Source organism: Mangifera indica, chromosome 20 (genome assembly GCF_011075055.1).
Source record: "Mangifera indica cultivar Alphonso chromosome 20, CATAS_Mindica_2.1, whole genome shotgun sequence".
NCBI classification, from domain to species: domain Eukaryota; kingdom Viridiplantae; phylum Streptophyta; class Magnoliopsida; order Sapindales; family Anacardiaceae; genus Mangifera; species Mangifera indica.
In genome coordinates, this window is record NC_058156.1 from 271,018 (window position 1) to 297,519 (window position 26,502).

At 35.5% G+C, this 26,502-nt stretch overlaps 4 protein-coding genes and 1 pseudogene across 7 annotated transcripts; 2 read left to right on the top strand and 3 right to left on the bottom strand.

Moving 5' to 3' along the window:
• Positions 1-2,322: 2,322 nt before the first annotated feature.
• On the top strand, positions 2,323-5,292 carry LOC123204026 (putative pre-16S rRNA nuclease). Of its 3 annotated transcripts, none has more exons than XM_044620556.1 (8): positions 2,323-2,605; positions 2,698-2,751; positions 3,298-3,446; positions 3,645-3,702; positions 3,986-4,054; positions 4,131-4,226; positions 4,547-4,636; positions 4,990-5,292. In XM_044620556.1, the coding sequence occupies exons 3-8, from the start codon at positions 3,298-3,300 to the stop codon at positions 5,035-5,037; spliced, it is 510 nt and encodes a 169-aa protein (XP_044476491.1). In that variant the 5' UTR covers positions 2,323-2,605; positions 2,698-2,751; the 3' UTR covers positions 5,038-5,292. The 3 variants fall into 3 exon arrangements, with proteins under 3 accessions (XP_044476491.1, XP_044476490.1, XP_044476489.1); XM_044620555.1 differs by having other exon boundaries at positions 2,698-2,703; XM_044620554.1 differs by lacking the exon at positions 2,698-2,751 and having other exon boundaries at positions 2,326-2,605.
• Positions 5,293-5,906: 614 nt separating this feature from the next.
• On the top strand, positions 5,907-10,378 carry LOC123204937 (AT-hook motif nuclear-localized protein 5-like). 2 transcript variants are annotated; one of them, XM_044621752.1, is made up of 5 exons: positions 5,911-7,339; positions 7,861-7,928; positions 8,528-8,659; positions 9,275-9,433; positions 9,825-10,378. In XM_044621752.1, exons 1-5 carry the CDS (start codon positions 6,913-6,915, stop codon positions 10,047-10,049), a joined length of 1,011 nt encoding a protein of 336 aa, XP_044477687.1. In that variant the 5' UTR covers positions 5,911-6,912; the 3' UTR covers positions 10,050-10,378. The 2 variants fall into 2 exon arrangements, with proteins under 2 accessions (XP_044477689.1, XP_044477687.1); XM_044621754.1 differs by lacking the exon at positions 8,528-8,659 and having other exon boundaries at positions 5,907-7,339.
• A 708-nt stretch (positions 10,379-11,086) lies between these two features.
• Positions 11,087-12,497, bottom strand: LOC123204742 (xyloglucan-specific galacturonosyltransferase 1-like). The gene is given in 5 exon segments (XM_044621545.1): positions 11,087-11,809; positions 11,812-11,840; positions 11,842-11,973; positions 11,975-12,035; positions 12,038-12,497. Coding segments are annotated over 5 exon segments (1,386 nt in total). The 3' UTR covers positions 11,087-11,105.
• A 1,741-nt stretch (positions 12,498-14,238) lies between these two features.
• On the bottom strand, positions 14,239-18,965 carry LOC123204196 (FT-interacting protein 7). Its single transcript, XM_044620785.1, has 2 exons — positions 18,659-18,965; positions 14,239-17,502 (listed from the first exon to the last, which is right to left on the bottom strand). The coding sequence occupies exon 2, from the start codon at positions 17,430-17,432 to the stop codon at positions 14,436-14,438; it is 2,997 nt and encodes a 998-aa protein (XP_044476720.1). The 5' UTR covers positions 17,433-17,502; positions 18,659-18,965; the 3' UTR covers positions 14,239-14,435.
• Positions 18,966-19,120: 155 nt separating this feature from the next.
• Positions 19,121-21,493, bottom strand: LOC123204743 (annotated as a pseudogene).
• Between the last annotated feature and the right edge of the window lie 5,009 nt (positions 21,494-26,502).

A 26,502-nucleotide genomic window follows, 5' to 3' on the forward strand; every position in this document is an offset into this window, starting at 1 on the left:
GTTGTTGGTGAGCCCAACTCCTTGGCTTTAATTCGGGAAAATGACTATTTCCCACCCATTTTTTAGTTCTATCTCAAAAGCATATCTCCATCTGATGAAAAATCCAAACATTCACTCATCTCTAAACCGTCATTAAGTTTTCAGTTAAATAAAGGGATAGAACCATCATTTTACTGTTTATATTTTAATTATATAATTTTATCGTATTTTCCCTTATCGATTTTAAAAATTAACTTTTACCCTCATCCTTGAACTTTGAAAAGTGACTTTCACCCCCCTAAATCCCTAATTTTTTTTTTTCACTTTCCCTCTGGCCACCGGTGACGACGTGGTTGGAGGGAGAGTGACGAGCGTTGTCCAGAGGTGATCGACCTCTGGATGAAATCTTCTTCATCGTTGTCGAAAAAAGTGGTTGCATTTCAGGGGAGAAAAGTGAATTTTTTAAAACTTAATTCAGGGGATAAATGTTAGTTTTTTAAATTAAAGATGGGGAAATGAGATAAAATTTTAATTATTTAATATTATTGATGAAATGACAAATTTGCCCCTTAATCTAACAGAAAATATGTGGGTGGGTACAAACAAATTAAACTTTGGATAAGTATTTAGGTTTTTCATTAGACATGGGTATGTGTTTGAGATAAGGCTGAAAAATGGGTGGGAAATAGTCCTTTTCCCTTTTAATTCGGTACGGCTTAAAAAATAGATTATACTGAGTTTGATTAAATGTAGCTCCAATGCCACTCGATAACAAAGTTAAGAGTTTAATTTAATTTTGAGATTAAAATTGAATAAACTATTTAATATACAAGTTAAACCAAGTTATACTTTTAATACAGGAAATAATTATATATATTTAATTTTTATTGTTAAATTAAATATTTAAATAAAGGCCAAATGATTTATTTCTATTCAAAATATATTGTTTTTTAAGTTTTTTTTTATTAACTTTGAAAATTCTATTTATCTATCCATGAATAATTAAAATTAATTGAATCCCTCCTTAAACCCCAAAAACCAATAATTTTCTTTCAACCAAAGTTTTCAAAAATCGTATTTTTCTCCTAAGGTTTCCAATTTTTTGGACCACGAAAAGACTTCTTCGACGATCTTTAAACAATGTCTTTTTTTCTTCGATGCATCCTCTTTCCAACGCTTTGTGACATCATCATCATCATCAAAGAATGAAGACAACTCGTCTTCATTCTTTGATAATGATGTTACACAACGTTAAAAGAATGATGCATTAGAAAGAAAGAAACGTTGTTTGGAAATCATCGAAAAAGTCTTTTTATCATTAGAAAAATTAAATCTAAAAAATTAGAAACTTTAGAGAGAAAATACAATTTTTAAAAATTTGAATTGAGAAAAATTATTAGTTTTTAAGGTTTAAGGAGAAAAATAATATAACTACGAAATTTAATTAATTTTATTACTTATAAATAGATAAATGAAATTTTTAAAGTTAACAAAAAAAAAAAATAAAAAAATAGTATGCTTTAGATGAGAATAAGTCTTTTGGCCTCTGATAAAATATAATCATTATGAGCTTAATAATTCGAGCTTTGAATCGGAGAGCTAACTAAACCATAATATAAGCCAAAGGACTATTTCTCACCAAAAGTAAGGTGATTTGTCAAATTTTTATTTATTAATTTTAAAAATTTTATTTACTTACCTATAGATAATTAAACTTAATGATTTCAAAGATAAAATTATTATTTTATCTATAATATTAAAAATAAATTTAAATTTGATTTTATTTTTTTTTCTAAACTTTAAAAATTAATAATTTATCTATAACCTAAGTTTTCAAAAATTGTATTCCCTTTAGGGTTTTTAAATTTTTAGATCTAATTTTTTTGATAACGATCGATGATCTCTAAACACCATTTTTTTTTCTCTGACATCTCCTTTTTTCAACCGTGTGACCTCTCTTCCTTTTCGGTATTATTGTTGACGAAAATAACTCGTATTTATTGAGATAAAGATGATTTGTCTTTGTCAGAGATAAAGACAAGTCATCTTGTCAACAATGATGTTGAAGAGAAAGAGATGCTGCATAGTCGGAAGAAAGAAGAGACGATGTCTGAAGATCGTTGATTATCGTTAGAAAAATCGGATATAAAAGTTTAGAAACCTTAGAAGGAAAATATAGTTTTTAAAAATTTGTGTTGAAAGAAATTATTAATTTTTAGGATTTAAAGTAGGAAAATGATATAATTAATAAATTTAATTTCCTATAAATACGTAAATGAAAATTTTAAAATCAACAAAGAAAAACTTAAAAAATCAGTATATTATGGTGGGAAATAGTCCTTTGGCCTGATAATAATAATAATAATAAAGTTTTTGAAATAACCTCCGATGCCATTGCACAGCCTCAAAACCAGGTGCCTTCCATATCTGCGCCGTGCCTCGTCGCCCCAACCTCAATCTTCTCGAAGGCCGTGCATTTGATAACCAAACCCACGACAGTTGCGCCTCCCCTCCTCCTAAGCCACCCCTTTACCAACTAACAAACCATTACTCGAAACCATTCGCGCGCCTGATTGTGTCTTCAGGAGGACAAAACCGGTGGTTGCTGCTCATATCGAGTCTTCCGGTGCGTTTTCTGTTCTTTTCTTTCTCTTTTTTTATATGGGTAATATATATTGTGGTGTTTTTAAAATCTTTTTTTTGGTAAAACGTTGGCAGTATGTGGTGAGTAAAGATATCTCTGATTGCTTTTTCTCGGGATTGTTGGTGGAGGTAGGTTTGATTACGAGTATTTGGGTATGGGTTGGTTGGCTGAGGTGGCTCGCTGTGGTGGTGTGTTTGTGTTTGCTTATTCTTTGAGTGGCTTGGTGATGTACAGTGCTGGTGGGTAGGTTTTCAGGTGGCCTGATAATTGGTAGTGTAGGAAATTTTGTCATTTGATTAAGTTTACTGTTTAATGGCTTTTTTTCTGATTAGTTTAATTTGCTCTATTGGATGTGACTTATTTTTTTGGTTATGTTAATAAGTTGGGTTGAGGTTGAGGAAGGGCTGTTGTAGTGGTTTGTTGGTGTCGGAGAGGTGCTGCTGTGGTGGGTAGGCCAGTAGTGGCTTGGAATTTTTTCTTTTGTTTTTATTTGTTAACTATTTCTGGAAATCTCACTCTGGAAAAACGAAACATTTATATAACTCTTACCTCCAACTCTAGTTTGTGTGTACTTTCGTTTGATAGAGTTTATGAAACTTTAAATATATTACATTGTTTATGTGTGTCTGCTTAAAATGCAAAATTGAATATTAACTTGATGAGTGGAATTTTAGATGAAGTACTTGAGGCCTTTGAATTTGTTCCATGATATCCTTAAGAGAAAAGTTTCAGAACGAGGTCGTTTGCTTGGTTTGGATGTGGGTGATAAATTCGTTGGGCTGGCTGTTTCAGACTCAAATAATAAGATTGCCTCACCTTTAAGGTATGAGATTTTTTTGTGTACGGATGATAAACTTTTTTAACCAATATTTAAATTCCTGTGTAATTTAGTGGTGTAATTTAATTTATTTTTTTTATGTGGATGTTAATATATAGGAATTAGTTACTTTTGTTTTGTGTTCTTGTTGATTCTATGTTTATGTTTGTGAGTGTACGATGTGGGTTATTGTCAATGTTGCAGTGTTTTGGTTAGAACGAAAACAAATATTGATTTGATGGCTGGTGATTTTCAATGCCTGGTAATGTTTCTCATCACTCTATATTCTTTCATCTTTTTCTTTAACCATTTAATACCAATTAGTTTGGCATGATATTTAGTGAAGAACATTGTTAGGGTTTGTCTCAAATGTTTTGAATGATATGCTTGGAACCTAACATTAATCTGTAGGGGTTTTGTTTGTCTACTGAGCTACCATATCAGATATTTTATTGTAGATGAATCTTGGTGTTTTATTGAGCAGGCTGTAAGTTGGATTATCATAGATAAATTAGCAAGCCAGCTTATAAAATGTCTTTATGCAGATCTCAGAATATAATTTAAAAGGCTTCATCATTGGCCATCCTTTCAATAGACGACAGAGCTCTGCTGACGTGAGTTTTCATGACATGAGTATTACTACGTTCTCTTATTAACTCCCTAATCTCATTCTTCTTCTTCTTTGATTAGGCTATACAAGTGAAGCTTTTCATTGATGAGCTCTGTAAGACAGGAAAACTTGAAGGTTTAGAGTACACATATTGGGATGAGTCCTTTACATCAAAGGTGAGTGCATAAAATTTGTACAGAAAGAATTGGGAATCTATGAATTTTCCCACATCAACACAGCTATCCAGCAGGGTAAGACATTAATTGTTAGATGGTATCTGTAGTTGTAAAATTTTATTGCTAAGTAGAAGCCAATATTATTAAATTAGATTAAAAAATTTTAGATGTAACATCTGACAAAAACAGGGCCTATGAATTAAGTTAGTTGAAACTGTTAAAAGACTAGGTTTAGCCAATCATTTTCAAGTGCCTATTTATGATAGTCTTTGACTTTAGTAATTAACATGACTGAATGTTGTAATTCATGTTGTTCACAGAATGTGGAATTGCTTTTAAAGCCTTTGAATTTGCATCAAGTTGAGACAAAGACATTGCTTGACAAGTTTGCTGCTGTTGGGATATTGCAGGTGACTTCTTTCGTATCCCTCCCATGTAGTGTTTGATTTGGTTTTATTCTAGAAAATAGTCTTCAATAAGAAGCATTATGAGTCCCTTTTAACTTTCAAACAAAAACAAAATATATGGTTGATTAATGATTCCCTGTTAGGATCAAAGATTTAAAAATGGATAATTTGTAGTTTAATACAATTGAGCCAACAGGCTAGACTAGAGAAAACTGGTACAATGTGTAACTTCATATGTCAAAGTTATTACAAAATTAAAAAAAAAAAAAATTCTTTATTTACAGCTTTCGTTGAACTTTCAATTAGGATATATAAAGTGTTCAACTTTATGTTTCCCTTTTTATTACTTTGCACAGGGGTATCTAGATTATGTGAATAGAAAGGTGAAATTGGAAACAAACTAGTGAAGATGAGACTAATTTCCAGATGGCTGTATGTGGAGGATATTGCATAAATGCAGAATGGGATACCATTTCAAAGCTAGCAGATTCTGTTGATCAAATTACATATGTGCTTACAGGATATACTCAATTGTTGTACTACAGCTTAATATTTTATTATTTGTGAATCAGGAAATTGTGGTGACACTATTGACATTTGTTCTGGTTGAAATATAATTAATTACACATCTCACCTAGGAAGAAAAAATTTAACTGAAATTGCTCCACTTATTCAATGCATTTGTTATTGAAATTGACAGTAACAGGGCAAGCCATAAGTTGTTTGATATTCAACTTTTTGCAGAAATTTGTACCGTTAGGAGCTGTTGCAATTGGGGTGTGGGCACTAACAAAATAAATGTACCTCCCAGTTTCCTAGCAGGGCTACTTCATCTTATTAATATGATAATAAATAATGTTCAATTGCTCAGGAAAGAATTTATTATTGGCAATGCTCCCCAATAGGAATAGATTTGAGCCGAGACTAGTTTGAGTCTTATATAATCAATTCAAAATCAAATTCAGTTCACTTCATTGGTGAGTAAAATTATTAAAAGAAGAGCTATCAGATAAAAAGATAAGGGTAAAATTATTGAAAAAGAAGAATAGTTTGAATTTATAAGAGTTGTTGAAGGAGAAGAAAAAGTGTTGGCTAGGTGAGCTTAGATGTGACAACTCTAATGAGATATTAAACTCGAATTGAAATTATTTTTTAACTTAAATTTTATTCAAATTAAATCAAACAATTTGAGTCCGACCTTTGAAGACAGCCACCCAGACTCGACGACAATTATTTGAGTGGGCTTCAAGGACCTTCACAAACCAACCAAGACTGATACTGTTTACAAGTCACATGACCTATCTATGGCACCATTTCAGTTCTCTTTCTCCAATGGCACGACGACCATCCAAAACTAAGCCAGAAAGAGTTTCTAAGTATCAAAACAAAGCTACAGAGAAAAGACAGTTCCCCTCCCTTCCCTATGAAATAATAAGAACTGGAATTCTGACCAGGGCATGGTATTGTCATGTAATGTCACAGGTTTTTTTTTTTTTTCTAGTAAGGAAAATTTTCATTCAAATCGGATGATCTTTCGAATATAAACTTAACCCTCTTATACGTTAAAAACATTCATTGCTCACTCTCTGTTAGACTCTAGGCTTAGCTTTCCTTCACTGACTACATGCCCACTCAACAACAATAAAGAAACAAAAAAGAGGTCTTCACCTTCACACTTTAATTCAAAGGCTCTTTATTAGCCAAGTCTATTTTTCTTTTTCCTGTCTTTTCTTTCTTTCTTTCTCTCTTTTCTTTTCAAAACCCTAGATTTCAAATCCAGGGTTTTGTATTGTCTTTTGTATTTCTTCATGAGTTTATTTGGCCATCCTGCGAGAATTGTTCTATCTTTTGTTGTTGTTGTTGAGATTCTCTATATGTACTTTTAACTGTGTTCATTTCATGCATTTTTATCCTCATAATGAGTTAAGTTCTGCCCTGTGAGACCTAAATGTACAACCTTTTAACTGTATTTTGTTTCTTTTTTATGTGGGCTAAATTTCAATTTTTGTTGAGTTGTTAGATTTTCTTCCTTTTTAAGGAAAACCCCTGTAAAACCTCTGTTCTCTTTTGAAATTGAGCAAGCTCTGTATTTTTCATGATTTATGGTTAAAGGGTTTTGTTTTCTTTCACTTGACGCAAATTTCATTGGAAACGAATCTATTGTTGTTGTAAGATTTTCCCCGTTCAGAGAAAAAACCTTGTAACCCTTTGGGTGAAGTAACCTTTCGAGTCTGTACTTGGTGTGTTTATATAAAGAATCTTTTATTCTTAGTAAATGCATGGATGGAAGAGAAGCCATGGTTGTGGCCGGTGGCTCAGCTCCCTATTACATACAACATAGAGGAGTGGCCAGTAGTGCTCAATCGGCAGCACAAACTGTTATATTACAAACACCGCAAGGGTTTAGACCGTCATCAAGTCATAACATTTCAGCTCCATCAACTATGGGATCAACATTTTCAGTTGACCCTAAACCTGCCAGTTTTGTCCACAACATGGGGGTGCCATCTGGGGTGTCTCTGAGTGAGCCTGTGAAGAAGAAAAGAGGTAGGCCTCGGAAGTATGCTCCTTATGGGCAGGTCTCCTTGGAGCTTTCGCCTTTGCCACCTAAGCTTACGTCTTTTCCAGCGTCAGATTCTCAGGCATTTAAGCGGGGGCGAGGCCGCCCTCCTGGGACCGGGAGGAAGCAGCAGTTAGCAACTCTTGGTTAGTCTTGTACTGGATTTTTGATATCTCAGCTATAATGTAGCATAGGAATTTAGGCTGGATTAATTCGTTTGTCTTACATTTTGTAAAGTTATTTATAGATTATAATATATATCCCAACATGCAATATAGCTTGTTTAGCGATGAACTATCGGCTACAATGTTTTGATTGTTTTCAAGGGGCTGTTCTGTGATCTTAATTCAATTGATGAAGTATAATATATATTATGTTGATATGCTGCATTTTATTATATATTTCTCATTTTGAGTGAACTTAATTGATCACTAGCATGTTTTGATATTTGCAACACCTAGTTTTGCTATAGTCTTTGATTTGATGTTTGTTGTGGAATTACTGAAGGAAAATATCCACATTTTTTAATGGTATTCCACTTAATATGGCCTCTTCTTAAGTGAGTTGAGAGTCCTGGATATCTTTTTACCTCTTTCTTTGTCGCACAAGAACTTTGGGCTTTGCTGAACCTTTTATTTTTAATCTAATTTTTTAATGTTTCTGTTAGGTGAATGGATGAACAGTTCAGCAGGACTGGCTTTTGCGCCACATGTGATCTCTGTTGGAGCTGGAGAGGTGTACACCATTATTTCAGGCTCTTGATTAATTTTATACTCTTGCACCTTGTGTTTACTGACTTCTTGTTTGCATTCAAGGTTGCCTGAATTTATACACATCTATTTGATGTGGCTTGGTTGTAAAGAGTCATGAACTTTTTCCATCACTGGACACTCTTTTTAACAGCGGTCATATCTTTGGTCCTATAAAATATGCTGTACAATTCATGAGGTTCTCTCATACATAGAAGATACTTAGATACTATTATATAATTTTATGACTTATTTAGAGAATACAGATTGGATAATAAGTGCAGTACCATTGATATCGCGGTATATTCATATCAATGAAACTTAATTGTATGATAAAAAATGAATAAAGATAACCATACTTTGTATACAATCATGTGGATCCACTGCTTGTGTATGGGTCTTTCTTGTGACACCGTCCCTTAGAGCCTCTGATGTTATATCGTGCTGCAAACTGTGTCTTGTGATGTTGAAAAATCTGTTATGGTATTCCTATCAGAAAAAAAAAAAATGCATAATGATAGCTTGTCAGAATCATGCTTCATACTTACAGTCCATTTGGCATGGCTTATTTTATTTTCTGAACAGGACATTGTAGCAAAAGTATTATCCTTTTCACAACAGAGGCCAAGGGCTGTGTGCATCTTGTCTGGGAGTGGTACTGTTTCATCAGTAACGCTGCGCCAGCCTGCATCTTCAGTGCTGACGGGGACTTATGAGGTTGAAGCATTCTAGTATTTTTCTTCACTAGAAACATATTTTTTCTTCGGGTTCTTGAAAATTTGGTTGAGAAATTATAATATGAAGGCAACATTTTGTTTTCCATCTTAGTTGGATCTCAAGAAATCTATATAAGCTGAAATCACTTAATTTTATTTTATTATATTATTTCAGTGTGATCATTTTGTTAGTTCTGCCTCAGATTTAATGTCTGGCCCTATTACGCCGACTTTGAGTGGAACAAGGGTGGGTTTAAGTTAGAAATGGCCAAATAGAGATCAGCAGGGTGAGGCTAACATTGGTCAATTTCAATGAGAGCAATTAAATAATCATTTTTTATTCTACTTAAATGATCTAGATTAATTAGGGAGGTGGTGAGGGTTGCCTTTCGGTAAACTGAGATTTAATTAAAACCCTCAATTGAGCAATTGTATTTATCTAATCCATAGCTTTGGCTACTAAAACATTGGAAATGCATTTCCCTGTAAGAGTTGTGTGAAATGGTGTTATTATTGTCAATATGTTTAACAGTACTTCATATGTTCTTTATGCTTCTTAGGGTGGCGGTATTTTAAATAGTTTGGAGGTTTTATTTGATTTATTTAACTTGTGTAGGGTCATTTCGAGATATTGTGCTTGTCAGGTTCATATTTAATTGCTGAAGATGGTGGTCCTCGGAATAGAACTGGTGGTGTAAGTGCCTCCCTTTCTAGTCAGGATGGTCATGTTTTTGGTGGTGGAGTTGCTGTGCTTATTGCTGCGAGCATTGTTCAGGTAATTCGATTGTTCTTTATTTTGCTATGTTGCATTCCTTATTGCTACTTGTAGTAACTATGTAAGGTGTTTTCTTTGATCATCATAATGTCTTGCTAAACTCATTTCCCTTGCTACTAGTAGTATGATATTGAAGGACCTGAACAAATAAGCAGTTATTTTCACACTATTCTTTAGTGCAAAGTCTTGCCTTTTGAGAATGCATTTGCGCACATGCTATGTGGTATAATGTGGTTAGTTTGGAAGGGATTATATCATACAATCGGCTCTGTGCATGTATCAAATATGCATCTTAATGAAGGATGTCTTACTTGTGTCCATGTATGTGGAGTTAAAAGTTATTTGGAAGTCCCTGATCTCGGTTATCTAATACATTATAAACTTGGTGCAGGTGGTTGTATGCAGTTTTGTATATGGTGGTTCCAAGACCAAGAGCAAGCCTGTAACCATGCCTGAAAGTGATATGAATTCCGCACCCCAGCCTAATAATAAATTAAGTACCCCGATTCGCGAACCCGTCTCTCAAAATTTCTCCTCCACTCCAATCAATGCCTGGACGGATTCTAGGCTGGTTGATCTGAGAAACCCTCATACTGATATTGATTTGACACGATAATTTGCTGCGACAAACTTATGGTGATTTGTACAGATGTGTAGTAAATGTATTGAATCTGTGAAATCTATGAACTTCTGAAATCCAACCTATTTGCTCGGTAGGGGCACCGGGTTTGTGCTAACTTAGTTTGTAACAAAGTCATCATCTTTAGGTTCTCAAATAACGGTGAGAACTTGTTGAAATTCTTTTAGCAGGTTGGAGTTAAATGATGCTTAGGAGAGGAAAAGTCTGTTGTCTTCAGTCTTTACTCCTGGGGGCCCCTAGATTTTGTTGTATCCTTGTCTTATTTCTATTTTCAGTTATAGTTATTGGCTGTACTGATTTACACATCTCCCGAGGATTCGCAGGTTACAAAATATGTTCTGTACAGATGTAGCTAGGTTAAATTAATTACAAAAGAATGAGGTGAGTTAGGGTGGATATATGCTAAGTCGGTTTGAACTTGAATCTATATTCAGTTCAAACAAGATGAATTTGAGTTCGATTTACAGTTTGATAGTTCAGTCTGAATTTGGTGTATTTTTTTCTCTTGAGTAATATTGTTTATCTTTTCAATAATATTATACTTAGATTGAACAAGTTTGAATTGAACATTATAGATTTAAGTGAAGCTTGGATTAACTTTTATTTGGGTTGACTCAAATCTGTCTCTACATAGAGTTTGAAAGTTATAAGGGGAGTTGCAATCAAGCAATAATTAGACGAAAAGGTAAACAGTGTTGCCATGGGTTGCCTGGAATATGAGAGGCTGAATAACATGAGGCATGGTTAAAAGTTAAAAGCAGATCTTTTAAACACATTCCCAAAGTTAGTGCTCAGCTCGAAATTAGAACATTTAACTTGAGATCAAGTTCAATTTGTTTGATTGGTGAACATTATTGTTGGAAAAGAAGAAAACGAGTTGTCAAAAAAGAAAAAATTAAATTGTCAGATAAATATAGAAAAATAGCTTAAATAGAAAAAAAAATTGTTTAAAAAAAGAATAATCATTCAAATTTAAAAATTTAGTTGAAAAAACAGAAGAATCACTAGGCTTGCAGTGACACTGGCGAAATGTTAATCTCGAATTGAAATGTCTTCAATGATACCTGAAATTGGTTTCTCACCCCACTTTTTTCTATTCACCCTCTCAAGCAGATTGTTCATGGTAATTGAGAATGCATCCTGAAACTTGTCAAGCTTAGAATCTAAATCTCCATATACCAACCCTGGCAATAATTCACACACTATATACCTTCTCATATTCTCTCTATCCTTTTCTGAAACCTTCATCAGCCTCTCTATCACATTCACCTTCATTTTCCTCACCTCATCTTGGCCTATAAACACTGAATATTTACCTTGATCCTCTAGTGAATGCCATGGATGTTGATAATAAGCAGTAAAAGGATCAAACAGAACAGGAATACAACCTGAAATAAGTGAATCAAAGACTGATTTTCTCGTTGGACTATCCCCAGAAGGCTGCAGGCAGAATTCAGATTCGATGAAGAGATCCATAACTGGTTTGGGTTTGTGACATAAACCTGAAGAACAATTTAAGAACTTGCAGGTTTCATTCTGTGAAAAAGTGCATTGGGTTATCAAAATGGACCTTATATACTCTGGATGGCCAGGCCTTGCTCCCCGGGCAACATTGACCAGGCTCTTACGTTGCGACTGGGTAACTTTGAGTTGCCACAGGAGAATGTCGTCGTCTGACTGAGGATGGAAGAAAGCAGGATGAGGAATTCCAATGTCATTCACATGCCATGGCCGCTTTCAACCAAAAGCTTTATTGGATTTTGCATTTGTGCCCCATGTAGACGCACCTCCTCTCCTGAAATCCCAAGAAATTTTTCCCAAGACAATTACATGATCCTTACCAGAATGTTGAATCCATGGCTTTTGGGACTCAAGCCATTTTATCAACTCTACTGACAGAATCTTTAACATCATCGGAGACATTTTTGAAATGCCACCATAGTGTATCTAAGCCACCATAATATAAAAAAGTTTGGCTTCATTTTTATTATAAACCCCGCAGGGATGCTTCAAAACTTTTTCATGAAAAATTAGCTCTAAAGCATACTGATGAGTGTGGTAACAGGCATGGCCAAGCTCCGGAAGGGCTTCACCGAAACCACCATTATTGAAAAACTCGCAAAAACTAGACCATGGCATCATATCAACACATTGACCTACCAAATCCTTGCTGAACTTAGCAGGCAAATTATACACACAAATTCCTCTCCCCTCACAATTTGCAACATTCTTTTCTGATCTCCAGGCTGGATGCTCCCGTAACAGATCTTCAACGACCTTCTTAGCCAGTTCAGCCTCATCGTTATTGGAATTAGCCTTCCTATCTCTTCCAGCCTCTCTGTGTGCACCTTTGTCAACATTGGCTTTGAAAACCAGACCTGTCTTGTGTTGAAATAAACAAACACGAATAAGATTGCCCGACATGATGGCAGTAGAGGAAAACAAAGAAAGATAAGGATCAAAAGAAAAATTTTAAAAGGGGGTCGATACAGAATCTTGAACAAATAGGAATAGCAGAAACAAGATCTGGGAATTTTTTCCCTGGCTTTTGCTCAGGTTTTCCAGTGGGAAAGGCTGCAATTGCACGTATTATGATCATGCAAGCTCAGGAATTTGAGAGCAAGTTCCACTACAAAAGGAGGATTTGCCCCCTGGGTATATGCCCTCAAAGAATCTCAGCCAAACTGTGAATGTGTTTCAAAGCATGAGTAGACTCCAAGCTTCAACAACCCATACATTGAGAAATGTATTGGATTAACATTGGAGCATGAAATTTGATTATGCCTAAAGACATCTTCACAGGGTTGGTCAAAGTCATTGGGGGCATGTAGCCTCTACAACCAAAGGCCAAAGGGACAAAATTATCATAATTTCTATATAAATATATAATTATATTTCTATGTATGATTTTGATTTCTAGTTTCCTTTTCACTTGATTCGTTTCCTAGCAGTTACATTTACCCTGCAGTGTCTATACCTATTAGATGCTTGCAAATTGGGGTTGAGGGCTCCTTCAATATATCCATTAGCATAAAGTCTTGGTCTCAATGTAAGAAAACAATAATATCTCCGTTAATCCATTCTCTCACTTCTCACTTTGTTCAACTCTCTTAACTTTAGCATATTTGGATTATATTAAAAAATGATGTGTCATTATTTAATTGAGCGTTATTTATTTTTTAATTAAAAATCATTCAATTATATAATGACACATCATTGTTAGTATTTAAATTGATACATAGTTGTATTATTATATTTATATCATCTTATTTATTGAATTTATTCAAATTTTTATTTGCCTTTGACAAACTTATAGTTTGTTCTTGGTCTACTAATTAGGAAACAACCATGTGTTTATCTCCAATCTTAGGTCTACTTGATATACAATTGGCATTCGGTTTATATTTTGTCGATTGAAAACCTTATTTGATGGAGTCCAATGATCAGCTAATAACTCTCAAATAGACTAGTTTAACAACTTAACGGTAAAATCTTTTACTTTAATACGAATCTATTAGAAGATATAAGTGTATATTCAAATTCATTTAAGAGAGGATGAAGTTGAATATAACCCAATTATAGTTCGGATTCAATATAATATGATTTATTAAAAATTTAATTTTATGTTCGACATATAATATATTATATTATTTTGTAAGATATAATTTTTTTTAAATAAAATGATAAAAATAAATTATATCACTGTGTTATCATGTAAAAAAAAATTATAAATACAATTAAAATTTTGAGAATTTTTTATACACTTCAACCATATCATCACTTTTACAAAATAGTGTATTAGTAAAATTAATTGATGGTACTAATTTTTCATACATTAAAAAATAAATATTATTTTTTATTTATATCATACGATACGTATATTTTCTCTTCCTTCCATTAAAATGAAATTTTGCTGTATAAATTATTGTCATAGATCAAACCCATATTATGCTTATTAATATTTATTTTCTCTTAATTTATGGCATTTTAATTAGAAAGAAATAAAATATTTATCTCATTCACTGGGAATTTCAAAGTAAACAACAATGAAAATTATTTTGGTAACTTCATCTTTTTGAATCTGACCATGGTAGACCACTGCTAAAGAAACCTATCAAAGAATCTTAGAAACGGTCAAATTCATCCATAGGCTACAGAAATGTAATTTCCTTAAATAATCATTATTGTAAATTGTAATTCTTCAAAACCAAATAGCCAAATGTTAATGGTGTTCATGGTCTATCTGATGACCATGACATCTTACTAAGCCTGAAATGCAGAAAGAAATAACAATAGTGTAAAGAAATTGGCTGAAGCACTAACAAATTCTGATACCCCAGCCAATGTTATCCGGTGTTGAGTTTACAACATACTATCTGTTCTGGCAGGCAGGCGACGGAAGAAGTTGATGGGCACTGATGGCAACCTATGACGAAATCTTGGATGCCTCATCACCCAGAACCCAGCTAATGCTGCTATCACCTGAAATGGTGTCACAAAAAAAACCAGGGCAGCTACAAGGCAGAATGTGACAAATATGGCAGTGGCACGTGGGTCTCTCCAGCTTAACAATGCCTGACACCGCTCTCCTTGGGTTGCCACATCACCAACCACAGTTTGAATTCTACCAGCCACACTTCTCAATCGATCGTACCTCATTCTCACCAGATCAGGGCTTCGGCTGGTAGGAAATGAGTCGAATTCCTCATCAAGTTCATCAGGGTGAACTGCCTCAGCTTGTGAGATCTTTGTGTTCATGTGGGGAGGGTACCTTGGCCGGTACCTGAAGTTCCAAATCCCTATTAGAAACATGTAAAGGAAAACTGTGGGTAGAATCAACTCAGGGAAGCAAACAAGCATAAGATAGAGCACATGGACGAGCACGGTTGTTATAGGATTTCTCCACATGCATATTTCGCCAAACCATCTACCAACAGAGAATAATCCTGAGAAAACTGTCATAAGCCTGAAGAAATTTGCCTTGCTGCGGCGCATACTCCAAAGATGTGAGTCCACATCAGACATGTACTCTACCACCTCCTTCCGAAGTGGAGGTTCTGCACGACCTAATCTTGCTGCCACTATGTTCACAGCTTGGTGGCGTAATACGTCTAGCTGCATCAGGGAAAACGGTCTCACATAGTGCATCTTTGGCAGCAGTGGTCGGGAGTACAAATAAAGCAGGTTTGCAAAAGATGTGCACGAAAATCGTATTGCCAAATGCAATTCGCCCATCTTTTTAACTCCAGTAGGATGAAGGACTAGTAGGGGATAAGAGTGTGTATAGATGCGGCCAGTTTCAAGTGTGGAGATGCGAATCCGAACCTTGCCAATCTTCAGGTCCTTATTACCATTTGAACCCTTATCTCCAAGCTGGCTGTTGTCAAATACACCCACAGTGAGAACTGTAGCTGGATCAAAAACCTCCCATGTGTACTGCTCGTTATATTTTGGAGACAAGTTGTCAACAATGGTTCGTGTCCTGACCCATTTGTGACCATATTTTGCCACACAATATGTATCTGAAGTTCCCCTCCCATCTCTTGTTTTCATGGGGTGAAGTCCCACAGCGTTAAGAATACCAAGCTCTAAAATCCCAATTGATGGTCTCCAGAGCTGTTTTGCAGTTGGACGGAGATCACTGCTATAGTGAGTTGATTCATCAAGAACATGGTAACCTCCATCCAGACAGATTCTGACATTAATCCGGCTTGAGAACTTATCTTTCTTCAACTGATCAACATCAACAACAATTGGCTTTTCCAAGTTGAACCAGCGGGAGTGGATTATTCGATCATCAGCACGCCTCTCTACAGCACTCAAGGGTATGATGGCCCTCCCAATTATTTCATCCTTACCAGGACCCACATGATCCTCAACTGAAAGTACTAGATGATCTTCAAAAGGTTCTGCAGCAACAAAGACTAGATCCTCATTCCAAACAGCATTCATTGTCCTTGCCTGACAGGTCTTTGTTTTCAGGACCTGGTTTCCTATGTGGGCCTTAACATAAACATCTGGAAAACGATTCCTCTCTGTTGGGACCAAGTCTTGTGCCTCAACAACATTAACACGAACGTACCACAACCTTGGCGCATGGTAGACTTTGGATCGTAACACTGTGGAGATAGCTGGTGTGCTATCGACAGGTGTAGCTGCATCAGAATGCCATGCATCAGAAAAGGCTTCATCTGCTTGGGTGCCAATCCAAACTGCAAGCATCAGCTCACCCTTTATCTTCTCTCCCTTCTTATCCTCAAGTCGGTACCACTCTGGAGCTAGAGGACTATCTGGAGGGACTCGCAATGGAACCTCATTGATGTCAAACCTCACGATGCCCACAAAGTCATCTTTTACTAGATCCTTGTCTTTGATTACGACTTCTAGTACAGAAGCTTGCATTCGGTCCCTAGAAAAGGCAAACACCTGGTTCCACTCAGGATTTTGCTTTTTCTCGAAATGTTTTGTGATTCCTTTATAGTTTCCAATTCTTACTTCAACAAACGGATCAAGGCTACCGGTAACATCCATCGCAGGAAGTTCACGAGCCTTAACAACTCTTACATAGAGAAAATACATCCGTTCAACAAGATCATATGTGCTTGCAGTCTTATCTCCATGTATAACACGACCCCCAACTACTCTTCCACCTCCAAGGTAAGGGCTTGTCTCTTTAAGTGCAAAGTCAACTGGTTGTGATGATGCAGCTGAGTACATGTGAACTAGCTTTGGAGGCTGTGGTTTGGATTTCATCTCATCAATCTCATACTTCGGTAAATGGTGGGTAACTACTGGAGGAGAAGGATCATGCTGACGTTCATGGTGAGTGGCGTTAGGAAGGTGGTGAAAGGTGTGTCTTCTTGACTCAACTTGGTCAGGGTTCATTGTATTTGGAACAACTCTGGCATGAGCTGCTGTGCATTGATCTGCTGGAACTGCAGTAGAAGACTTTATTGAAGAGTCATCAGTGATATAGACTTTTAGGCCAAGCTCTCCTCTTACACGAGAGAAAATGCCACGCTTTTCTAGTGGATAGTGCAAGACAACAGCATCTGACTGAGGCACGAAAGAATTGCCAGTTAGGCTAACCTTTCCAAGGAATGATCTGGAGTTAGTAGCTTTAATATTATTGTAGACATAAACATCAAGGGTTAGATAATGGAGATTGGAAGCATCAGAAATGTTGAAGTAGAAGCTCTCATTCCAAACCGGGTTGAGATCCTTCTCTTTGATTGTGGTTCGGAACCTCTGACCATCAAAGTATAGCTCCACAAAGGCACTGGATGAACCTGTTCCATCTTTTGGCAAAAGATTATGAGCACTAACAAGTTCAACTCCCAGCTTAAGGTTCAACATCATAAAATATGTGCAGGTGTACTTTCCGAAAGAGTTCCAAAACCTTAGACACCTCGAAGACAACTACAGGTACCTGAAAAACAAGAAGGGAGAAATCATAGTTGCTAGTTACTCTAACTACCAGTGAAAATCAGGTGGCAGTCTAGAAAATCAGAAGACTACTTGCAGTATCAAAAGCAGATGGGCACATAAAAGAAGGAAAACAAAAACAAATCCAGTCCCTGAGCAAGCTATAACACATCTGCAAAAATTCCAGAGGACAGACAAATCACAAGAAACCAACACTGCAAGTAAGAACCATGAGCAAGCTAAAATAGCACATATCAGGAGATAAAATATATCAATCTCCAGAGCTAATGGGAAAAGAAACAAATCTCTTCTCAAATTGTTTTTACAGGGCACATATGAATATGTCATCCAATTTAAATAATGTTTTTTTGCATACAAATTCAGCAAACAAATTATGCATCTAATAAAGACAAAATACCCACCTAAAATATAATAAGAGTGCACCAGAATCAGGAAGATCTATATCATTTCATCATCTTTTATTACTACTAACTGAAAACTTAGGAGAACTAGAAGCAAAGAGAAATATTTCGTGTACCAATGGATGGTACTAACAAGAACTAATGGATAATCAGATTACTCAATTATATAGCGATACTAACTTAAACTGCCAAAAAAGGGGTGTAATTTGTAAAGAGATAAAGCAAACAGGTCAACACTGCATGTGCAAGACTCCCTCATAAGAAGATCTAAACACAATATAATATAATAAGCATATAATAGTCCATGCTTCATGCTAAAGATCCTTAAAGCACGCTCAAGACATGTGACATGAGCTCCTCACACAGAGCATTCCACAGAACAAACACTGAAGATCAAAATGTTGTCTTCTTCTTCTAATAGAAAAATGAATCTGGTAGGAAAATCCGAATCTTTTTTCTTGATGATTCATAGATTTTCCCAGCATCCAAACAGAGGCGTAATCAAAGTCTATAGAACTGTTGCTTAGCATAAAACTCAGAAGAAAAAGTACTGACTCTGAGGAAGATAAAAAAATTTCCCAGTTCAGATCATGAGCCATTAAAACCATCTAAAAAACTTTTTGTTTTCAATGAAACAACACATTTCACGTCAAAAATGTAAAAAAAAAAAAAAATCACCTTTGAGTAGCTAAAACCAAATTTAAAAAAATAATAATAATAAGAAGAACAAAAGTTCACCTTTTTCCAGGAAAATCTTCAGATTCCAGTCAATTCTTTTGGAGAGGAGTGGACGAAGAAGCTCCTAAGTTTAGCAGTTACGCCTTGTTCACAGAGAGAAAGAGCATTAAAGACACAGAGCGATATAGCGTCATGGGACTGCCATCCAAGAGTGGGCACGAACAACGAGGAGAAAGAGGGGAAAAAAGCAATAACAAATTAAGAATCATTGCAGGTAATGGCATCGGTATGGAGGTATTAATGAGAAAACTGAAATAATTTTTTTTTTTGTTCAAACTTATTACCACAATGCCGCCATTGCTATTACTAGTTTTCTCACCATGAAAGATTTATTATAGGGACGCGGCCGACTTCAATTGTTAGTTGCATCTGCTCTATAAAACTTTAATAATTGTATACCTTTTAATTATTATTTACAGAATACAAAGACAGCAATGGTGTTTTATAATGAAATGATTCAAATCCCATCTGGGTTGACTTTGGGTTCTTTCAGTTCATCAAATTATGCTTCGGGTCTCATGATGATGACTGATGAGAAAGATGGGTGAAGGTGGTGGCCATATCATGGACAAAGACTGCCCTTATAAATCATCATTATCATCACTCTCCTTCTTAAAATTTTTGGTTTTACATGATATAGATCGAGGTGAAGAAAGAAACTTCGAAAGGGTTCACCATTTTTATCTTTTGACTGATTGCATACAGTAAGATACTGCAGAGAGCTAGCATTGAGTATGGAGTAATTGCGGCGTCAGATACGTGGACCGAGGCAGCTTAATTTGCCAGGCAGGCAGCCTGTGGGCTACGCTTTCTGGAAGCGCATTGCAGGACTCACTAAAGACAAACGGGGCAAGACGAAGACACTGAACGCTCTAGCTTTATATGGCCTCCTTTAATTAGTACGCCTAGAGATGCACCAACTCCGGTACCAACCATCACAGCAGTTAGTGTCGCTAGGCCTAGAGCACATGGACTGGCTATGACAATGACAGAGATTCCAAACTGAAGAGCAAGCTGAAAGCTATCCATTGAAGGTGATATCCAGGATTCTGGGTAACCAATGAACTTTCCGGCTAAAAACCAGGCAAGCTAAGTTGAAAATGAAAGGATGATCACCTACCAAAAGACACTAGAGTTGTCATTATCACTATATATTTTTAGGCGTTATTAGGTCTATTCCACCCCCAAAAACTATCTGGAGTGGTAAAAATTTTCTCTAACATTTATACACTAACACGTAATCATTTTTCCAACAGTTGCAAGACAACCCAAAACAGTGACTCACGGCTCCTTTGGTTGGTCGGTTATGAAGAGTATCGAACCATGAAACAATGTACAAGGAATGGTTGTTGGGTTATCCCACGTTAATTGGGAAATACGCTAAATGTTAGTAATAAGTGTAAGGGAAAATCCGAAGGAAAATATAGATCAAATTCAGAATGTAAAGCAGTGATATTATTCACTAACCGTAGGCACAAAGTACTTTTAAATACGGTCAGCAAACTTCTGAACTGGAGTTTTAGCCATCTGGGCAGACTGTGCAAGTCGAACAATTTGTGAAAGAGCACTCTCTGATCCAACCCTTGTTGCCTTAATTATGTAAGGTTACACCCCGTTCTTATTCATACTGCCTCCAATCGCTGTGTCACCCTTCCTCTCGCCCACTGGCCTTGCCTTTCAGTGTTATCATACCCTCATTCACATGGCTTTGTCCCCACAAAACATAGCCATCAGATGCTACTTTTGCACCAGGAATAATTTAATTACATCATTCTTTTGTATCAACCTACTATCAATTTCATCTTCATTTGTCAGATTTCTCTCCTCGTCCAAAGTTAACAATGTTGATGTCACAGGTGCCAAGTCCATAAGCTTCGCAATGGCCTCAGATGTCTTTCCCTCGGCTAAAACCTCTAGATGTTTTCCAAACAGAATACATGAAATAAGCATTGAAATAGTCTCGAAGAAATCTGAGCTCTGAAAATCTGGAGAAGTAGCAGCTCTTAACACTGCGTAAACTGAATAGAAATAAGCTGCATTTGTTCCCAGGGCAATCAAAACATCCAGATTGGCAGAACCAAGGCGCAATGCTTTGAAGGAACCAGTGTAGAATGTTCGTTCTATGAAGAATTGAACATGAGTGGCTAGCATATTGACAATTTTAATATCGAGTCCATGCTTGACTCCAGGTATATAAAGGAAGACCTTGGAAGTTAAAATTACAGGAATCGTAAAAACCAAACTCTACATGAATGATCCATAGTACTGCTTAATCTCTTCACGTTTATGCGACTCTTCCTCCCTGTTAAAAATTGATGCAAAGTTAACTTTTATTTATGGCTTGGGTTAGTTAAATGTGTCCTAATATTTAGTTTAATCGGTATTGTTAGTGGATTAATTTTATCCTAATCTTTAGCTTAATAGGTATAGTTAGTGAATTGAATTTATTTTAATATTTAATTTAATAGTGTTGTTAGTGGGTGTTAATAGTCACTGAATCATAATGTGACATTTTTTTCTCACTTGTTTACCTATATATATGTGTGTCTTGTTGATAGATTTAATGGAGAATTGAAGCTGCATTTTTTAGTATCTTATTCTTAGTTCATTTCCTTTGCCTACAAATTATATGATAAAATTTCTGAGATACTATATTTATTCTTAATTCTCTTCATCTGCCCATATTTCATTACTTTATTCCAACACTTGTGGTATCAGAGCTAGGTTCCGATTAGAGTGGGCGTATTGTGTGATCAAGATTATTGCTGAAGCAAGTAAAGAGATTTGTATTCAACATGTCTAACGGTGTGAATACTTTGAATGTTTCTCAAACATTGGTGCCCATCTTCAATGGAGAAAATTATGCTTTTTGGAGCATAAAGATGAAGACATTTTTCATTGCCCAAGAGTTGTGGGATCTTGTAGAAAATGAGGATACAAAATCTAATATACCTGAAAGGGAGGTAGAGATGAGAGAATGACGGAAGAAGAATGCGAAGGCGTTGCTCATATTGCAGCAAGCAGTGACAAACTCAATTTTCCCTCGTATTGCTAATGCGACAAAAGCAAATGAAGCTTGGACCATTCTGCATAAAGAGTTTCATGGAGATAATAAGGTAACAGTTGTGAAACTCCAAACTCTTCGTAGAGAATTTGAGAATCTGTGTATGAAAGGTAATGAGTCGGTTCAAGATTATATTGGTAGAGTTTCTGTCATTGTGAATCAAATGAAAACTTATGGAGAACAGATTAAAGATCAAACAATAGTAGAAAAAGTTTTAAGAAGTTTACCTTCTAAATTTAATCATGTTGTTGCTGCTATTGAGGAGTCAAAAAATCTTTCTACTTATTCTCTTAATGAGTTGATGGGTTCACTCTTAGTACATGAAGAGAGGATGAACAGGTTTGAAGAGAAAAGCATGGAGCAAGCCTTTCAGACGAAGATAGAGATTTCTGACATGGATAAAAAATACAATGATACTGTTTTTACTGGCAGAGACAGAGGAAAAGGTAGAGGTGGCTATCGAGGTAATGGTAGAGGTCGAGGAAGATCATATTTCAATCGCCAAGGAATTGAAAATGGTGACAAAGGCAATCAGAGGCCAAGTTATAAGGGTAAACAGTGCTATTTTTGCAAGAAGGTGGGGCACATAGAGGCGAACTATTGGAGAAAGGCAAAACAATAAACAAATTTTGTTGAAGAAAAAGAAAATGAAGGTAACCTGTTTTTGACTTGTATGAATCCAAAGGAGATTAACTGTGATATTTGGTTTCTAGTTAGTGGATGTAGTAACCATATGACAGGAATTAAAAGCCTTTTTCAAAATATTGATGAATCGGTGAAGTTGCAAGTTTGCCTCGGAAATGACAAGCAAGTGCAAATTGAAGGCAAAGGAACAGTAGTAGTGAAAACCAAGTCAGGTATCGAAAGGTTGATTCATGATGTTTATTACATTCCTAGCTTGACACATAATTTACTTAGTGTGGGGCAGTTGGTTCAGAAGGGATATTCAATTTTGTTTTACAATGGTGTATGTGAAATCAAGAGCGAAAAATTTGATGCTTTTTTTGTTAAAATTCCTATGGCTGAAAATAAAATGTTCCCTCTTGAAATTTCATGTTTGGATGATTGCGCACTTGTTGCTAGTATTAAAAATGACTCATGGTTATGACATTTGAGATATGGGCATTTGCATTTTAATGGGTTGAAGCTATTGAGTCAGAAAAATATGGTTCATGGGTTGCCTTCTATTTCTTTTACTGATGAAGTTTGTGAAGGTTGTATTTATGGAAAACAACATAGACAATCATTTCCAATTGGGAAAGCATGGAGAGCGAAAGAACCTTTAGAGTTGGTGCATGCAGATATTTGCGGGCCAATGAACACCCCATCCTTGAACACGAGTAGATATTTTTTGTTATTTACTTATGATTTTACTCGGATGAGTTAGGTGTTTTTTCTTGTTTAGAAATCAAAAAGAATCTGGTCATCAATTAAAAATTCTTCGAACTAATAGGGGATGCGAATTTTTATCTGATGAGTTTACATTATTCTGCAAGCAAAATAGGATCAAGAGGCAGCTAACTGTGAGAAGAACACCAGAGCAAAATATAGTTGCTGAAATGAAGAATCGAACGGTAGTGGAGAGGGAAATAAGTATGTTAAGTGAGAAAAAACTTTCAAATGATTTTTGGGCTGAAACAGTTGCTACATCAGTTTATCTTCTCAATATCTCACCAACAAAAGCAGTGCGTAATACAACTCCTTATGAAGCATGGTGGAATCGCAAACCCAATGTAAGTGCTTTGAAGATTTTTGGGTGTATTGCTTATGTCATGTTAGCTATTAATGATCGAACGAAGATGGATAAGAAGAGTGAGAAGTGCATTTTTGTTGGGTATAGTGATGAGACAAAAGGATATAAGTTGTATAATCCTATTACTAAAAAGCTAATCATTCGAAGAGATGTTATTTTTGATGAGAATAGTTTTTGGGAGTGAAATGCAGAAAAAATTCAGCATCTTTCATATGGAGAAAATAAGTCAAAAGGCTTACAAGACGAAGATAATGAAGTGACACAAGAAAATTCTCCTACATCTAATTCTCCAAGGTTGTTGCCGCAAGCTTCTTCAACTCCTCAGCCATCAAGAATGACTACTAGAAGCTTGTCTGGGGTTCTTCCAAAAAAGGTAAAACCTTGGGAAAATGTTTATGACTCTAATACATTTGCTCTTTTAGTGACAGAACCCATGAGTTTTGAAGAAGCATGTGGAAAAGATGATTGGGAGATAGCTATGAAGGAGGAAATGACTTCTATTGAAAAAAATAACACTTGGGAGCTAGTTGATATGCCAAAGGGAAAAGAAGCAATTGGTGTGAAGTGGATCTACAAAGTGAAGTATCATGCAGATGGAAGTGTGCAAAAACATAAGGCAAGGTTGGTGGCTAAAGGATATGTTCAAAAGTATGATAAAAATTTCTTTGAAACCTTCTCTCATGTTGCTAGATTTGAGACTGTAAGATTGATATTAGCATTGGCAGCTCATATGAAGTGGAATGTATTTCAATTTGATGTGAAATCTGCTTTTTTGAATGGTTACTTGGCTGAAGATGTTTATGTTGAGCAGCCACAAGGTTTTGTTATTGAAGGAAAAGAAGATAAAGTGTACAAGCTCAAGAAGGCCCTTTATGGACTCAAACAAGCACCACGAGCATGGTATGGTAGACTTGATTCTTATTTGAATGATAATGGTTTTTATCGTAGTAGCAGCGAACCCACTTTGTATGTTAAGGGAAAAGGAGACGATATTCTCATTGTTTGTGTTTATGTGGATGACATTATTTACTCTAGTTCTTCTGAAATTCTTATTAAGGAATTCAAGAAGAGCATGACTAATGAATTTGAAATGTCAGACTTGGGGTTATTGCATTATTTTCTTGGGTTGCAAATTTGCCAAACTGATTATGGTATTTTTGTTTCACAAGAAAAAATATGCTTTAGATTTGTTAAAAAAGTTTAATATGCAGAATTGTAAGATGTTTTCTACTCCCATGAACACAAATGAGAAGTTGACAATGGATGATGGAACCTCAAAGGCCAATGAGAAGTATTTCAGAAGTTTGGTTGGAGGGTTGATGTATTTAACTCATACCCGTCTAGATATCATGTTTCCAGTCAGTTTAGTCTCAAGGTTTATGCATAATTCCTCCTTACATCACCTTGGGGCAGCAAAGCGAATTCTTCGCTACAAGCAATTTTGGAATTTGGTACAAACCAGTTCCTAACTTAAAACTATTTGGTTTCACTGACAGTGATCAGGCAAGTTTTGTAGATGACAGAAAGAGTACAAGTGGCTTTATTTTCAATTTTGACTCAAGAGCTATGTCATGGAGCTCAAAAAGGCAAGCAAACACAACATTATCATCTTCAGAAGCTGAGTATATTGCTGCAACCTCAGCTGCTTGTCAAGCAATTTGGATGCGGAGGATTATGGAAGATTTACACCAAGCTCAAGCAAAGGCTACAAAGATTTTTTGTGATAATAAAGCAACAATCTCAATGACTAAGAACCCAGTGTTTCACGGAAGAACAAAGCACATTGAGCTTCGTCATCATTTTATTCGAGATGTCGTGGCAGAAGGGTTGATTGTGATGAAGTACTGCTCAACAAATGATCAAGTCGCTGATGGCTTTACTAAAGGACTTGGTTACTCCAAATTTGTGAAGTTTCGATCATCACTTGGAGTTGCTGACTTTGCATCAAGGGGGAATGTTAAAAATTGATGCAAAGTTAACTTTTATTTATGGCTTGGGTTAGTTAAATGTGTCCAAATATTTAGTCTAATGGGTATTGTTAGTAGATTAATTTTATCCTAGTCTTTAGCTTAATGGGTATAGTTAGTGGATTGAATTTATTTTAAAATTTAATTTAATAGTGTTGTTAGTGGGTGTTGTTAGTAGGTGTTATTAGTGGGTGTAGTTAATAGCCACTAAATCATAATGTGACATTTTTTTTTCACTTGTTTACTTATATATATGTGTGTCTTGTTGATAAATTTAATGGAGAATTGAAGCTGCATTTTTTAGTATCTTGTTCTTAGTTCATTTCCTTTGCCTACAAATTATATGATAAAATTTTTGAGATACTATCTTTATTCTTAATTCTCTTCATCTGCCCATATTTCATTATTTTATTCTAACACTCCCCCATCCTCCGAAATTATGTAGACCTTAGAAAGTTGAAACAAGAACCAGTTGAGCCATTGTTAGAAAACTTTCTAGCGACATTAATTATAATTTGATTAGCCAGGCTGACATTAATTATAATTTGATTTGATAAAACAAACCAATTAAACCCCATTCTAAAATCAATACAATATAGTTTTTTTTTTTATTAAATTAAAAACTGTTATTCAAGAGGATTCAGAAGTAAAAAACCAATCACTTCAAGAGATAATTCAGTAGCTTTATAAATCCAAATTACTTAAAGTTCCAAGTGTTTTTATAATTCAAAAGAATTTAATTTAGTATTTTATAATTTATATGTAGATTCTTTTGATTAGGATTGCATGATTTTATATAATTCATCTGGTATAAATCTTACATCCAACACTTCAATGAAGTCTTTTGGTTCTGTCAAGGCAGATTTATATCAAAGGGAGATCTTGTGGAGTTCAGGACCCATGTCGATGCCTTGAACTCCAGGGAGAGCTTGAAGTGACTTTCCAATCATTCTCGTGGAATTATGAGTTCTTGTACCATCAACCTGGAGATGAATCTTGTTCATGTCCTCTCCATTTCTGAAAACTATGCCTGCAGTATCTTCATTGACGAGCAAGAAGG